The sequence below is a fragment of the Bufo gargarizans genome, chromosome 3 (assembly GCF_014858855.1).
Source record: "Bufo gargarizans isolate SCDJY-AF-19 chromosome 3, ASM1485885v1, whole genome shotgun sequence".
Taxonomy (NCBI): domain Eukaryota; kingdom Metazoa; phylum Chordata; class Amphibia; order Anura; family Bufonidae; genus Bufo; species Bufo gargarizans.
The window spans coordinates 19691086-19706876 of record NC_058082.1 but is presented as its reverse complement, the minus strand read 5'-3'; the positions used below and the strand labels follow the sequence as shown (position 1 = coordinate 19706876).

Sequence of the window (15791 nt, the reverse complement as noted above, 5' to 3'; positions counted from 1 at the left end):
ATCTTCTAAGGCATGGCTGTTCCGGCAGACAAGCGGAGAATCAGCCGGACACAAACTGCAACATGCAGGGGTTTGTGTTCGGCCGATTTTCCGCTTGTCTGCCGGAATGCGTACAGATCTCCGCCAGACCCCATTACACTTTAATAGGGCAGGCGTTTAATTCCAGCAGGCTGTTCTCTGCCGGAATTCACACCAGCTGATCTGGTCATTGTTTAGGAGAAGAGAGACCAGATACTCAGGCTAGTTTCACACCTGCGGCGTGTGTATTATTAGTTACACATTCTTCGAATTCGGCATTGCCGGATACAAACGTATTGCACGCCAGCCTCAAATATAATGGGGTCTGGCGGAGCTCCAGCCGCATTCCGGCAAAAATGTGGAGAATCGGCCGGACACAAACCGCTGCAGTTTTTTGTCCAGCTGATTGCCAGCATTGTCTGCAGCATCAGGCGGCCGGATCTACGTGCCGCAGAAATAAAAACTAGCCTCAGCCGTCAGATTTCACTGTGAACAGCATTCTGCAGTCTGCTAAACACTGTGACACATAGAAGCTGCAGAAGCCAGAGCTAATTTTGAATAAAACACAATTTAAAAAAAATGCTTTGCAAGCAAAAATACATAGACTTAAGGCTACGTCTACACGACGACATATGTCGCGCGACAATTTTTATAATGGCAGTCTATGGTGTCGCACTGCAACATGCTGCGACTGCGATGCAACAGTCGCAGAAGATCCATTCGAGATGGACTTTTCTGCGACTGTAGCGTCGCAGTGCGACACCATAGACTGCCATTATAACAAAATGTTGCGCTACAAATGTTGCAGTGTAGTTGTGCCCTATCTGTCGTGCGACAAATGTCATTGTGTAGACGTAGCCTAAAGGTGTTATCCAACGTCTCCAACGGCCCCCCATGTGCCGGGCCCATCACAGGTAATATACTTATATCGCTCCGCCGCTTCTCCCTATACACGGATGAAAACAGCCGGTGTTGGGGGGGGGGGGGTAGGCGGAGATGAGCCTCACTAGCGTCACCCGCGATGCTAAGGAGGCTTGTCCCCGTCTGCCATTGGCTGCTCCTCCCCCCCGACACCAAATGTTTTCATCAGTGTACAGGGACAAGCAGCAGCTGCAGTGCGGGGACCAAGAGCACGCCAAGTATATTACCTGTGAGGGGACCGGCACATGGGGGGGCTGTTGGAGATGTTGCATAACCCCTTTAAGTAAACTGCTTCCAAGCTGTCCACAGCCTTCAAGGTTAACCCTATAATCCATAAGACTCGTTTGGTGCTGCATTTATTTAGACTAATTTGAATACTGACCATAGGGTGCAACTTGGCCAACACTACTTTGACTTGCAAATTCCTCTATGAGGCTAGGATTTATGGAAAATTGACTCAGATTTCTACGAAATGAGTTATTCCCCCGTGCTGCTGTCACGGAAGAAGATTTAAGAAATAAAAGTAACATGAAGCTGTTCCATAAAGCAAAGACGTCACTGCCTGAACGAGCAGGAATCTTTACAGGAGGTCACCGTATCATAAACAGTCCAGGAGGAACCAGCTACAACTGAACGCTGCCGGCCCCAGCCCCCGCAGGGCCCCGTACAAGTATAAAGCACCATGTTGTAGGTACAAACAGGAAATGTATCTGCTGGTGTAATGCACAAAACACACACACATAGCCGAAACATCACAAAGACAAGAGACATGAGGGCTCAGGATACACAGCGCAGACAGAAGAACAACGTACAAAGGGGAAAACAACAGAGCAGATAGGAAACACGTGGGGGTGCCATGAGATGGAGGCATCTTCCATGACCTTACCAGGCTGGTCCAGCAGGAGCCACCTATGTTCCCACAAATAAAATTCCACCACAGATTTAATTGCGTAATACAGACGTTTTCCACCGTAGATAGCTTTTCATGGACCTCAATGGAAAAAACATTGCCATGTGCACATTGTGGTGCTTCTTCCCCTCTTCTGAAGTTCTATGTTACTTCTTAGGAACGGATTGTTAGTTGATGTTGCATCAATGGGGAAAAAAAACTAGAGGTTTTAGAAGCGTTTTTAGTGGCATTTCAACCACCAAAAACACTTCAGAAATATATCCCAACTAAGGTCTGGCAAAACCTCTTCTAAAACACTCGTGATACTCCTCTATAGCCACCATCAAATTAGAAATCTGCCACCAAAACAGACCTGCTTTCAGCTAGCGATCTACGACTAATTTTCCTGCTGTGGATCATGCCGTGTGAACTTAGACTAATTCTCCTTAGTTTGGGGCAATCACCCAACGGTAGACATCAGGAGATGTTCTGCAGTCACTAAAGAGATGAGATTATGACGGGATATGCTAAAAAAAAAATAATAATAATCATGTCTATGGCCGACGCACCAACTGCTCACATCGGGAAAGCTGTAATTAAGAATTTAGCATAGCCACTGAGCTATTCAAAAAAAATTATCTGTATAGCGCCACCTGCTGTTTGTTCTTTTTCTTATTTCTTTGTCCGGCTCACTGAGGTCACACATGCTCAGTTTCATCTTCAACTGCCTCCTGAGCTGTTATAGGGAGAGAGCTGCAGCAGAAAAGACACGCCCCCTGAGCTGCAGCAGAAAGGACACTCCCCTTGAGCTGCCAGCTTGATATAAATCTAGAAGAGCAATACGGTTTGACAGACGTATACCGACTGTGGGCTCAGGAGTAGTACAATTTTACCAGATTGATTGTAGCGGCTGAGGCAGCCTTATGATCTTTATATTTAGTGCCAAGGATGAGATTGAGCCCTGTCCTGGGAGTTCAGGAAAGCCTCTGACCAGGATCAGACAGGATGGGGACTGAGCTCCCCTTTGGCACTACATATGCAGCTCAGCCTAGGTCCTTCAGTGGTCATAGATGGAAATCAGACTCACGATACAAGAGATGGGACCTTTCTGCACCTTTTTCTTCGCCGATCTCTATAAAGTATCAACATGAATACACAATGCAGAACCGAGACCAGGATAATATCTTCCAGCGTTCCGTCGAGGAGAATTACCTTGTGTTTTTGCAGTTGAGGAGGTAGAAGCCACCGTTGTGGAAGTAGAAGCCACCGTTGTGGAAGTAGAAGCCACCGTTGTGGAAGTAGAAGCCGCTGCTGGCGTAGGACTAGTGGAGGAGTTGGAGCCCACGGGCACTGAAGTTGTGGTGGCGTTTTCTTGCACTGTAGGTGAAGTTGATGTGGTATTGACGAGTGATTGAGCCCCCTTAGTTGTACTCGGAACAGTGGACACCACAGATGCTGTAAATGAGAGCAAAGATAATGAGTATTCAAAAACATTTCTTGTATTGCAAAACCTTGATATTCATGTTTTATCCCCCCCCCCCCCCCCTCCCCGTGAATGAGGAGAACTACAGGGAAACTGGGGGCTGTACAGAAAGTTAATCCCCACCTTAATTGCTGATTTTGTAAACGAGCAGTCCAAAGGACAGGGGATAAAGTACTTCATTGGAGGGGGGGCTGATCATTGGGGCCTTTACTGATCACAAGAACAGGGCAACCCAAAGTCCCCAAAATGAATGGAGCGGCGCCAATTAAAAAAAAAAAAAAAAAAAATCTTTAACAAATCCTTTAATTATATAAGACTTTCCAGCTTCTGGCTGGAGAGTAACTAAAGGCACCTTTACAGGGGAATTATCAGGCAGGCACATTCCCGATAATTGCCGTGTGTCGCCAATCACCTGATGAACAAGCAAACGCTCGTTCATTGGGTCACCTAAGGCCTCGTTCACATCTCTCTTGAGATCCAGCAGCCTGCCAGATCTCTACTTCACCTCCGGATCCGCATTGATTCCAAATGGGACCGGCTGTGATCCGCCAGATTTCTGTCATAAATACGGGTTATTCGGCCGGATCTGGCAGATGAATCACAGAAACTGACAGGTGAATAAAGCCTAAGTCATAGTTTCTGGCCAGCAAATTGTCCTGACTAAACAGTGACCTGCTCTCCAGAACCAGTGGTTCTCTACGGAGATGACAGATCGCAGCAATGATCGCTCGCCCCATTAGGAGGAGAGGATTGCTGTATGTAAATGAAATGCTCAACTCTGCCGACATCAGGCACATTGAGTCCACCAGGACTGAAAGGCAGAGGCATGCTATAAGATTGCCAGAAGTTGCCCAGATGTGAAGCTTTATAGTTTTTCAGGCTGGAAAGCACCTTCAAACCAGAGGAGAGGAAAGACATGCAAACGCTGGACGGATGGGTCTATGGGTGGGTTGCTTTAGCACAACCGGTTCAGTACATCCTTCAAAACAATCTCTCTACTTCCTATCTTGTGTCATAAAAACAAATCAAAATCACACGGCGCCATATGATTGCAAATGCAATAAAGAAAAAATGGATTGTGTAGCAAGAAAATTTTTTTAAATTATGGCAAGCCTCGTGCAAACAAAGCTGTCACAAGATGCTGAAAAATATCATTTTTTACCAGGGGGAAAGTATGTTGACAGCCATACAAAGGTGCTTTACTGCTGACCCCATAAATGTCCCATAAATCCTCAACATACAATATGCAGACAGGTCGCCTGGGAATAACCCTTTATATATCATAAGGAAGGGCAAAAAAGAAAAAGAAAAAAATTCCAGAATCTGACGATTTGAAATGGTCACAAATAATTGGAGCACCTAAAACTGGTCTTACTGGACTCCTCCACTGACGAGTATGTGTATGTAATATATACCACGTGTTAAAGGAGTATTCTAACGACATAGGATTTCTAATAACCGTCACATAGGTATCACCAGTGGGCCTCCATCGATTTAGACAATGGACAGCTTACCATCCATGTACGTGGCGCTTTCCATTACAGTTATCCAAGACTACTAAACTGTTAGCCTATCCTGTTCGCTGTCGGAACCCCACATATCTATCAGTTAATTGCAGGGGCTGCAGAGATCACTGGCCCATTCTTTGGCAAGTACAGCTTCTGACACGCCCCAGAAAACCCCTTTAAAGGGTTACCTAAATCATGTTCTCAACAAAAGTTCAGGTACCCCCTAACCCATTCCTGGCCAAGGACATATCTCATACATTATGGTGGGATGGCACTTCATGTACCTGCATCTCTCACTTCCAAACCGATATCTAAAGGATGTATCTCTGGCTGTATGTCAGCCTGATACCAGGTCAAAGCAGGCCCCCTCCTTTAGCCAGCTGCCATCTCAGCCAGCATGGAGGAGCAGAGGGAGTTCATGTTATCAATCCCCCTCAGACGGCATACTTGCATTCTGATTGTCACATATAGGGGGAGTGAGAAGATTATTATTTGGTCATTTAATCCCCCACCCCTGCTCCTTATCAGACAATTTATTGACGCTATGATCCAGACGTTTACCAGCGTCCTGATCACAGCATCAAACATTTTACACTGTCCCTCTCCTGTGCATACTGGATCTGTAGCGTATAACAGGGATGCCCAACCCGTGGCCCTCCAGCTGTTGCAAAACTACAATTCCCAGCATGCCTGCACAGCTATTAGGACATGCTGGGAGTTATAGTTTTGCAACAGCTGGAGGGCTGCCGATTGAGCTTTCCTGGCGTATAACATATGGACTGCTTCTCTGGGGATACCTGCTGCACACTAGTCACAGTGATTACCATTATCACTAGAGAGGAATCTGATATTTCTGATAGATGGAACAGATTTTCATTAGTTAGAAAAGAAATTTCAGTTTATTGACTGTCGCCATGGAGGCTGTGCTGCAGTACCCAGACATGGCCACTACACGGTGTACGGAGTCTTCCGCTTCCGATCTGTATACTGTACAGTTTCCAGCGCAGCAACTAATCAAAACAATGGTTAGATCGCAATAACGGCTGTACAGGCAGTTTTACTCCCTAAAAAACGTCTGATGCGTATAAATACGCACAATTATTTCACTGCCATTCATGAGAGGCACAGACATCCAATCACAAAGCTTTGCAATTAGAGAGGAGGCTGCTGATTTGTCAGTATCAACGGGCTGCCGTGCCATTGGCCGATCCTCTCACACGCCCCTTCTCCCGCGCGCTGAACACACAGCAGCAGCATCCATTTCATTAATTATCAATAAGGGCAGTGTGCGCGCCGCCGCCCGAACCATTGCCGGCTGCTGATTAAAGGAAAGCATGGCGGGAATGGAGCCTCTGCTGAGCAAAGAGATCGAGAGAAGTGTCAGGCTTGTGCCCAGGTGATGTCACACCAGAAGTGCCCTGCAGGCTTCTATCTGCTGCTGGGAGCTCCGCGTGGAGGTTTATCAATGGAAAACTAATAGCTAAACAAAACCCTGCTTCTTAGGTTACTCAGAACTTTCATTTGATTGCTCTGATACCTAAACACCAAAAGGAAAAAAAGAATTTTAGAAACCTGCTGTGTCTCTAGATGACCTTATGTTGATAGTAGTGTTAATAGAGTCTCAAGGGTCTATAAAAGCAGGTACCCTACTGTTATAAAACCTTTGAGACTCTATTAACACCACTATCAACATAAGTTCATCCAGAGAAACAGCAGGCTTTTAAAGTAGTAGTGTTATGTTAATAGTAGTGTTAATAGAGTCTCAAAGGTTTATAAAAGTAGGGTACCTGCTTTTATAGATCCTTGAGACTCTATTAACACTACTATCAACATAAGGTTATCTAGAGAAACAGCAGGTTTCTAAAATTCTTGTCTTGCTTTTGGCGTTTAGGTATCAGAGCAATCAAATGAAAGTTCTGATTTAACATAAGGGTCAGAAGCAGGGTTTTCTTTAGCCTCTTGGCTATTAGTCTCTCTATGTAAGTACCCTGGACCAGAGGTCTATTTCCCCGTATGGAGCACACTATTCAGAGATCACAGAGAGGACTATAGGGTACATTATACTGGCTACAGTCCGATATATTGCGTATAAGACTGTCCCAGACCCCACCCAGTGCCACCAGACCACCACTGCTCCCAGCCACAACCACCAGACATCCCTGTTCAATTCTTTTTGCATTGAGTTTTGCAGAGTCTACAGCTCCGATCCCTACGTGACAGATTTGGTGCTTCAAGAAAGGTAGGGATTCAGTCTTCTGAGAGATACATTTAAAATAGTCAAAATTTGCCATTTTTGCATGGAGGACATTATAGAGGAGACTGGAAATTGTTTCCCTGCATAAATAGCAACCCCTTAAAAGGGGTTGTCTGGGTTCAGAGCTGAACCTGGACGTACCCTTATTTTCAACCAGGCAGCCCCCCTGAGGCTAGCATCGGAGCATCTCATGCTCCGATGTGCTCCCTTTCCCTGCGCTAAAGTGCGCAGGCTCTTGTTTTCAATAACACGCGGCCAGGCAGAAACTTCTGCCCGGCAGTGTGTTCGGTGACGTCACCGGCTCTGATGGTCGGGCTTTAGCGCTGCCCTAGCCGTCTTACTGGCGAGGGCAGCGCTAAATCCTGCCCATCAGTGCCAGTGACGTCACCGGAATTCCTGGCAGCCCCATGGAGAGCCCCGGTAAGTCGCCGGAACTCCTGAAAATGCCTTTGCCCTGCGCGATTTAGCGCAGGGCAAAGGAGAGCATCGGAGCATGAACTGCTCCGATGCTCATGTCAGGGGGGCTGCATGGGTGAAAATGGAGTTATGTCCGGGTTGAACCCGGACAACCCCTTTAATGTTATATAAGCCTACGTATTATATATATGAACTACAATTTTTACTCCTCCTCGGCTAAAAATACTCCTCCAAAATATTCAGAGGAGTATTTTTACTCTTCCATACTCTGTATGGAGAGTAATCCATTCAGGATGCATCACGATCTGGCAGCATTTTCTTTTGTGATTGCGATTGTGTGTCTGGTCATAAAAACCTAAAAAAAAATAAAAATAAATAAATAAACCTGATCCGCCACTGAAAATAATGTAAGTCAATGGTGATGGATGCATTTTTTAAAGAGCCTAAAAAAAATAATTAAAAAAAATTAAAAAAAACACGATCCGTCACCATTGACTTTCAATGTACTTAGTGCCGGATCCATTTTTTTCTATTCTGATTTCATACAGCCACATAGTTGATACGGTTGAAAAAAGACATAAGTCCATCAAGTTCAACCATGGAATAGGTGGGGACGCGAATCCCAGAAGGAAGTGAGACTCAGATTTCTACACGTTTTCATAAGCATTAATGTTGTTTACTTTTAAGAATTCATCTAAACCCTTTTTAAATCTGTCCACTGTTCCTGCTGTGACCACGTCCTGAGGAAGTCTATTCCACAGCTTCACAGTTCTTACAGTAAAGAAGCTTTGACGCTTCTGGAGACTGAACTTTTTCTTCTCCAGTCGGAGGCAGTGGCCCATCGTCTTTTGAGCGCATTTTACATGAAACAGCTTTTCATCGTATTTATTGTATGGCCCATTTAAATATTTGTACAGGTGAATCAAGTCCCCCCCCCCCCCTTAGACATCTCTTCTCAAGACTTAATAGATTCAATTCTTTTAAATATTTCCTCATAACCTTAAACCCTCCAGGCGCCTTATCAGTTTAGTCTCTCCTCTGTACTTTTTCCAGCTGCAGTGCGTCCTTTCTATGGACTGGTGCCCAGAACTGAACGGCGTATTCCAGATAAGGCCGCACCAGCGCTTTGTAAAGTGGTAATATCACATCCCTGCCCCGCAAGTCCATGCCTCGTTTAATGCATGACAATATCCTGGTGGCCATAGAAGCAGCTGATTGACATTGTATGCTGTGTATCTACCATCTACAAGGACACCCAAATCCTTCTCTATAAGTGACTCTCCCAGTGCTACATCACCTAGGACATATGAAGCACAGAGATTATTACTACCAAGATGCAGAACTTTACATTTGTCCACATTGAACCTCATTTGCCAAGTTGATGCCCAATCACTCAGTGTTCAAGTCACCCTGTAGTACATGGACATCTTCTATAGACTGCACAGTTCTACACAGCTTAGTGTCATCTGCAAAAATAGATAGGGCCCAGCACTGAACCTTGGGGTCACCACTTATAACCTGGGACCATTCTGAATAGGAATCATTGACCACAACTCTCTGGACACGGTTCTTCAGCCCGTTTTCTATCCAATTACAGACTATACTTTCCAAGCCTATAGACCTTACTTTACCTATTAAGCGTCTATGAGGGACAGTATCAAAAGCCTTCGCAAAATCCAGAAACACTACATCCTAACAGAATGGATGCATCCTGATGTTCATAATCTAAACGGATCCTTTTAATTCCGGTACAGAGATCCTCTGTTGGATCTCAATACAGGAATTAACAACGCAAGTGAGAAAGTAGCCCAAGAGCGGAAAAAAACACTTTTGATGGTGCAATGGTGACCTTGTTGGTGATCATAGAGATGAAAATTTTATATAGAGCTGCGCAAAACTTGAAATCACATGCAGGTGCTGGACATAGGTGAACCCGATTCCCCCTGAAATGAAGTTTCCAGTTAATACTTAACCAGGAATGTAAGGACAGTCACGAGGACGACCATATCTCTATAAATCACCTGCGTACGTGACATCTTGTGCAATCAGTGTTGGCTGTAGAGCTTTACCTCGCTGCATTAATCTCCACCTTACAGCCTAGATGGATAAATATGTACAAACCGATCCAATATCTGTGGGAACGAGAGCGCCCTGTGTGACCGTTATTTACCAAGCCTTGCGTAATGTCTACAAGATAACTCCATTCGCCGTGTTTAGCCGATTTTAGATTATCACAAATAAAAGCCATGGGAGAAGGAATCAGTGGTGCAGACACACGAGGCCTCAGCACTGAAGTGGAGAAAACTGCGCCACCCACAAAAAGGGTCAGCCGTAAAACGTCAGCTCAATAGAAACGAACAGAACCCAAACAGGACAACAAAAATACCCATAAAGGTCATGTTCAAATTTCCAATAGGTGGAGTAGAGTATGACTGCAGGATCCGACCACGCGGGCTGTGTTTGCTGTCTGTATCCAGAGGGGTACATAGCTCTGTCTAGGAGCTGCTGGCCAAAAAACATTAGGCTATTTACAAAGAAGAGTCTTTGACTTTTGATGCTTAACAGAAATCCAGAAAAATAAAAATAAAATTATAGTATACACTACTCCAAAAAGTTGGGATATTTGGCTTCCGGGTGAAATCTATGGAAAACTTAAAAAGTTCCCGCTCCAGTGATATATTATATCTTGAAAGTCAGGCATTTAAGTAGAAGCATGCAATGGTGATTTTCTCATTTTAAACAATTTATGGACGCAAAAGCCAATACCAGTAGTGTGACTCTTCCAGTCTCTGTACCTCTGATACAACCTGGTGATGACACCTAAGCTAAGCGGCCACTTCTGTCTGAGAACATCCTGCTTGAAGCCTCCAAATTGCGAGGTACTGTTAATCAATTGTTAGATGTCATCTTGGTCTCATGATGTCAAGATGTGAACAGCATGATGAGGAGGACTGTTTAAATACCAATTCTAATCGAACCAGGAAATTTATTGGGCGATTCTTGGATCAAACACCTCACTACTGTCAGCCGAACCCACTTTTTCCAACATTTGTGACGGGAAGAGAAGGATCGGACGCATTGAATTTCAACGCCCAATCCTTCAGAGGTGTCCGGCAGCACTGTGCTCTTTTCTCCCCATTGAAACCATGGGTGAACTGAATGTGTATGTGCGAGTTGGTAGGGGTGGCTGTCAGGTTACCTTAAAGGGGTTGTCCGGCTTACAGATATTGATGACCTATCCTCAAGATAGGTCATCAATATATTGGTGGGGGGTCCAACACCTGACACCCCCAGAGATCAGCTGCTTCTGCGGCGCTGGACACCATACTGCTTCAGTACATGATGTAGTGACTGTGTCTGGGTACTGCAACTCAACTCCTGTTCAACAGAATAGCAGAGGTGCTGCGATACACCTGCGCCAGAAACTAAGCGGAGCCCTCTGCTTCCACTCACGTGAATCGGGCCTAATATTCAGTACACAAGTCACCTCTGCGGCACCGAAAGTGTGTGTGTGTGAGGTTTAATCCTCCCGTCACGGATTTGCATGAGAAACACAAGCAGTGATCACGACGTCTTTACTTCCTGCATACCACAAGCCACAATGCTGCCAGACTATGCACTTTCCCAAAATAGAGACATAGGGGCACATTTATTTTTTAACCCCTGCATCCTGTCTGTCCAGATGAAAACTAGTTCCTGGTCTTGGAGGACCCCCTTTAACTGTTAGATCAGTGGGGGAACAACTGCTGGGACCCCCACAGATCCAACAGCTGTCTCATGGATCGTGATGTCTTGTTGTTACTGGAGCACCCCTTTAAGGCATCACTGTGGATGTGAGAGCGTGTGATTTTACAGGGTTCCAGTCAAACACGCAGCCCCAGGTAAAAAGACTAAGATGAGAAGCCCCGTTCCCTCTCCTGACATGTCAGTTTTAGTAATTACTTGGATTCCCCATGTAATAATTCTGGAGAAACGCTTTGCTGTCCGCTTGACGAAACGGAGCCAAACGGATTTGTCCTGACAATAGAAAACGGATCCGTCCCCCATTGACTTTCAATGGTGTTCAAGAAGGATCCGTCATGACTATAGAAGACATAATACAACCGGATCCGCTCATGACGGATGCAGGCGGTTGTATTATTGTAATGGAAGCGTTTTTGCAGATCCATGACGGATCCGCCCAAAACGCGAGTGTGAAAATAGCCTTACAAGACCAGATGTTCCAGAATTGTTATTACACGGAGAATGCAAGTAGTTACTAACACAGACCTGTCAGGAGAGGCGAGAGGTCCTCCTTAATATCACACCACCTTACAAAGAAGGGGAATTTACTGCAGGTTTCGCAGTTCCTTACAGAGCGAGGGGGGGGGGGGGGGCACTTCCTTTCCACATTTTCACCTCGGGCCTCTCTCATCTGAAAACTCAGAGGCGGCTCAGGAAGTGACAAGAGATACAGAAATTCCAAATTCCTTGTGGGGCTGCAGACGCCTCTGGATCTGCGAGGGTACAAGACGTCCTCCCTGATAATTAGCAGTGGACCCCACCGTCCGGAGGGTCAGTGACCCGCGTGCCACATTATACACACAGGAAATCTGGAGCGGCTGCGCAGTGATCAGAGTGCAGGGCTCAGTCTCCAGAATGACAGCGACAATTGATTTTTTTTTACCTGTGTTCGGTGCTCCGCCTGCCCTGGTGACACTCCTGTTAGGGGGGGTGGCAGCAGGAGGGTAGATAGATGTTGGGGGGTCGTGGCTACGCCTGATCCGGTAACAGGGGAGGGCTATGCCTGGGAGGGCTCGGGGGGTGGCTACACTCTAGGGGGTGGGTCATGTGTTACGCCTGCCCTGGTGACACTCCAGGGGGCTACACCTGGGGGGGGGGGGGGGTCAGCAGGAGGGTAGATAGATGTTGGGGGGTCGGCCTGGTCCGGTAACAGGGGAGGGCTATGCCTGGGAGGGCTCGGGGGGGGGGGGGGGGGGGGCTACACCGGCCCCAGTGACACTCTGGGGGTGGGTCGTGTGTTACGCCTGCCCTGGTGACACTCCAGGGGGCTACACCTGGGGGGGGGGGTCAGCAGGAGGGTAGATAGATGTTGGGGGTCGGCCTGGTCCGGTAACAGGGGAGGGCTATACCGGCCCCAGTGACGCTCTAGGGGGTGGGTCGTGTGTTACCATGCGCCAGTGACGCTCCAGGGTGCTACTACACCTGCCCCAGTAACGGGGTCAGGCTATGCCTGTGGGGGCTGGATTTGCTACACCTGCCCCGGTGACTCTCCAGGGGGGGCTACGCCTGTGCCACTGCAGCTGTCTTTCCAGGAGGCCTCATCTCCCACCACTTTAGGGCACCTGTGCAGCCAACCACTGCTTCACTCAACTACTCCTAGTCGCCACTGCTACCTCTGACTACTCCGCCCACACTACCTTGAGGGACATCAGAACTGCTTCACCTGCAGCATCTCCTCCCAGTAACACAGCACATGAAGGAGCGCGCACTCCTAAACTCCACTGACATGTGCGCAGCTCCCACCAGCCCAGTGTCCCCCCCGTACTTACAATCTTCTGCAGCTTTAACCGTGCAGCAAGCGGCCAGGAGCAGCAATCCTGTCCACACCCAGCCCCGGGAATCCACCGATAACTTCATCTTGTACCGGCAGCCGCGTCACCCAGGAGAACACAAGCACCACCGCCGCCGCCGCTGCGCATCTAACACCGCCCTCTGCCTGCCGGGGCCGCGCGCTGTGCACGGGTGGGCGTGTCTAAAGCGCGCAAGCCGAGGAACGCAAACGACTGGGCGTGGAACGTGTGCGTTCCAGAGAAGGCGTCGTGACGTCATTAGTGGCTTGTTTGTACGATTTTCTAAGGGAGATGGTGACAGTACCTTGGCTGTACATTATAAAAGATGGGCGACACATCCGTTACAGCCTATTAATATATAAACGCTAGCATTTGAGCAAAGGAACGTCAATTTAACACTGTAGAAAGAGAGAGCAACCAATCACAGAGCAGCTTTCATATTTCAAGAGCAGACACCAAATGAAAGCAGTGCTGTGATTGGTTGCGTTGGTTGCTTTCTTTTACACCTTTTCATAAACCTGTCCTATTATTATTATTACTGTTTGTCGCAGTAGTCAGGCTGCATAAACACCTGCGTGGGCGGCAGTCATTTTATAGTTTTTCTTTTTTCGTTTTTTACTCCCCACCTTCCTGGAGCCATAACATTTTTGTTTTTCCTGTTCACATAGCTGTATGAGGGCTTGTTTTTTGCGGAACAAGACCACTTAACGCCTGTAGCTGTACGTCATGGGTCCAATCCCTAAACATGGCGCCTGCAGCAGGCGCCTTAGCCGCGGGGTCTCTGCTATTTTAAATAGCAGAGACCCGTGGCACATGTATGCGATCAGCCATAAGGCTGATCACATGCATCTTACCTTTCATATGCCGTGGTCAAATGTGACTAAGGCATCTGCGCAGACCGGAACTGGAAGTTGCAGTATTCCGTTCCGGTAACAGCGTTCCCCGGCTGAGATCAGGGAATCCGTTACCTTGATCTAATTGACCGAAGCCTCAAAGTCAAGTAGATGTATGTATCAATACAGGCCACTAGGTGGCAGCCTTGTATTGATATAGTGCAATTGAAGTCTTCAATGATGGCTATTTAGCCATCACTGAATACTATGGACAATCGAATGATTGCCAGTTATTGTCACCCAAGGTGACTTAACCCCTTAAGGACACAGCCCTATTTCACCTTAAGGACCAGGCCATTTTTTGCAAATCTGACCACTGTCACTTTAAGTGCTGATAACTTTAAAACGCTTTGACTTACCCAGGCCGTTCTGAGATTGTTTTTTCGTCGCATATTGTACTTCACGACACTGCTAAAATTGGGTCAAAAAAGTTAATTTTTTTGCATAAAAAAATACCATATTTACCAAAACTTTTGAAAAATTAGCAAATTTCAAAGTTTCAGTTTCTCTACTTCTGTAATACATAGTAATACCCCCCAAAATTGTGATGACTTTACATTCCCCATATGTCTACTTCATGTTTGTAGCATTTTGGGAATGATATTTTATTTTTTGGGGATGTTACAAGGCTTAGAAGTTTAGAAGCAAATTTTGAAATTTTCAGAAATCTTCAAAATCCCACTTTTTATGGACCAGTTCAGGTTTGAAGTCACTTTGTGAGGCTTACATAATAGAAACCACCCAAAAATGACCCCATTCTAGAAACTACACCCCTCAAGGTATTCAAAACTGTTTTTACAAACTTTGTTAACCCTTTAGGTCTTCCACAACACTTCATGGCAAATGGACATACATTTTTAGAATTTAGATTTTTTGGAAAATTTTCCAATATAATAAATTTTTTCCAGGAAAAAAACAAGGGTTAACTGCCAAACAAAACTCAAAATGGGTTGCCCTGATTCTGTAGTTTGCAGAAACACCCCATATGTGGTCGTAAACTACTGTTTGGCCAAACGGGAGCACGTAGAAAGAGGGGAACGCCATATGGGTTTTGGAAGGCAGATTTTGCAGGACTGGTTTTGTTTATACCATGTCCCATTTGAAGCCCCCTGTTGCACCCCTAGAATAGAAATTTCAAAAAAGTGACTCCATCTAAGAAAGTACACCCCTCAAGGTATTCAAAACTGGGTTTACAAACTTTGTTAACCCTTTAGGTGTTCCACAAGAGTTATTGGCAGATGGAGAAACAATTTAGAAATTTCTATTTTTTGGAAAATTTTCCATTTTAACCCATTTTTTCCAGCAATAAAATAAGGGTTAACAGCCAAACAAAACTCAATATGGGTTGCCCTGATTCTGTAGTTTGCAAAAACACCCCATATGTGGTCGTAAACTACTGTTTGGCCAAACGGGAGCACGTAGAAAGAGGGGAACGCCATATGGGTTTTGGAAGGCAGATTTTGCAGGACTGGTTTTGTTTATACCATGTCCCATTTGAAGCCCCCTGTTGCACCCCTAGAATAGAAATTTCAAAAAAGTGACTCCATCTAAGAAAGTACACCCCTCAAGGTATTCAAAACTGGGTTTACAAACTTTGTTAACCCTTTAGGTGTTCCACAAGAGTTATTGGCAGATGGAGAAACAATTTAGAAATTTCTATTTTTTGGAAAATTTTCCAATATAATAAATTTTTTCCAGGAGTAAAACAAGGGTTAACTGCCAAACAAAACTCAAAATGGGTTGCCCTGATTCTGTAGTTTGCAGAAACACCCCAAATGTGGTCGTAAACTACTATTTGGCTAAACGGCAGGACATAGAAGAAGGGGAACGCCATA

General features: G+C 45.9%; 1 protein-coding gene across 1 annotated transcript in view; it reads right to left on the bottom strand.

The window, feature by feature from the left end:
- The window catches only part of TMEM123 (transmembrane protein 123), a 30969-nt gene extending 17744 nt beyond the window's left edge, over window positions 1–13225 (bottom strand). The window contains exons 1-2 of the mRNA XM_044288511.1: window positions 13043–13225; window positions 3041–3283 (exon numbers count right to left, since the gene is read on the bottom strand). Coding sequence (XP_044144446.1) covers window positions 3041–3283; window positions 13043–13130 — 331 coding nt within the window. The 5' untranslated portion in view covers window positions 13131–13225. The remainder of the gene's footprint in view (window positions 1–3040; window positions 3284–13042) is intronic.
- Window positions 13226–15791: the final 2566 nt, after the last annotated feature.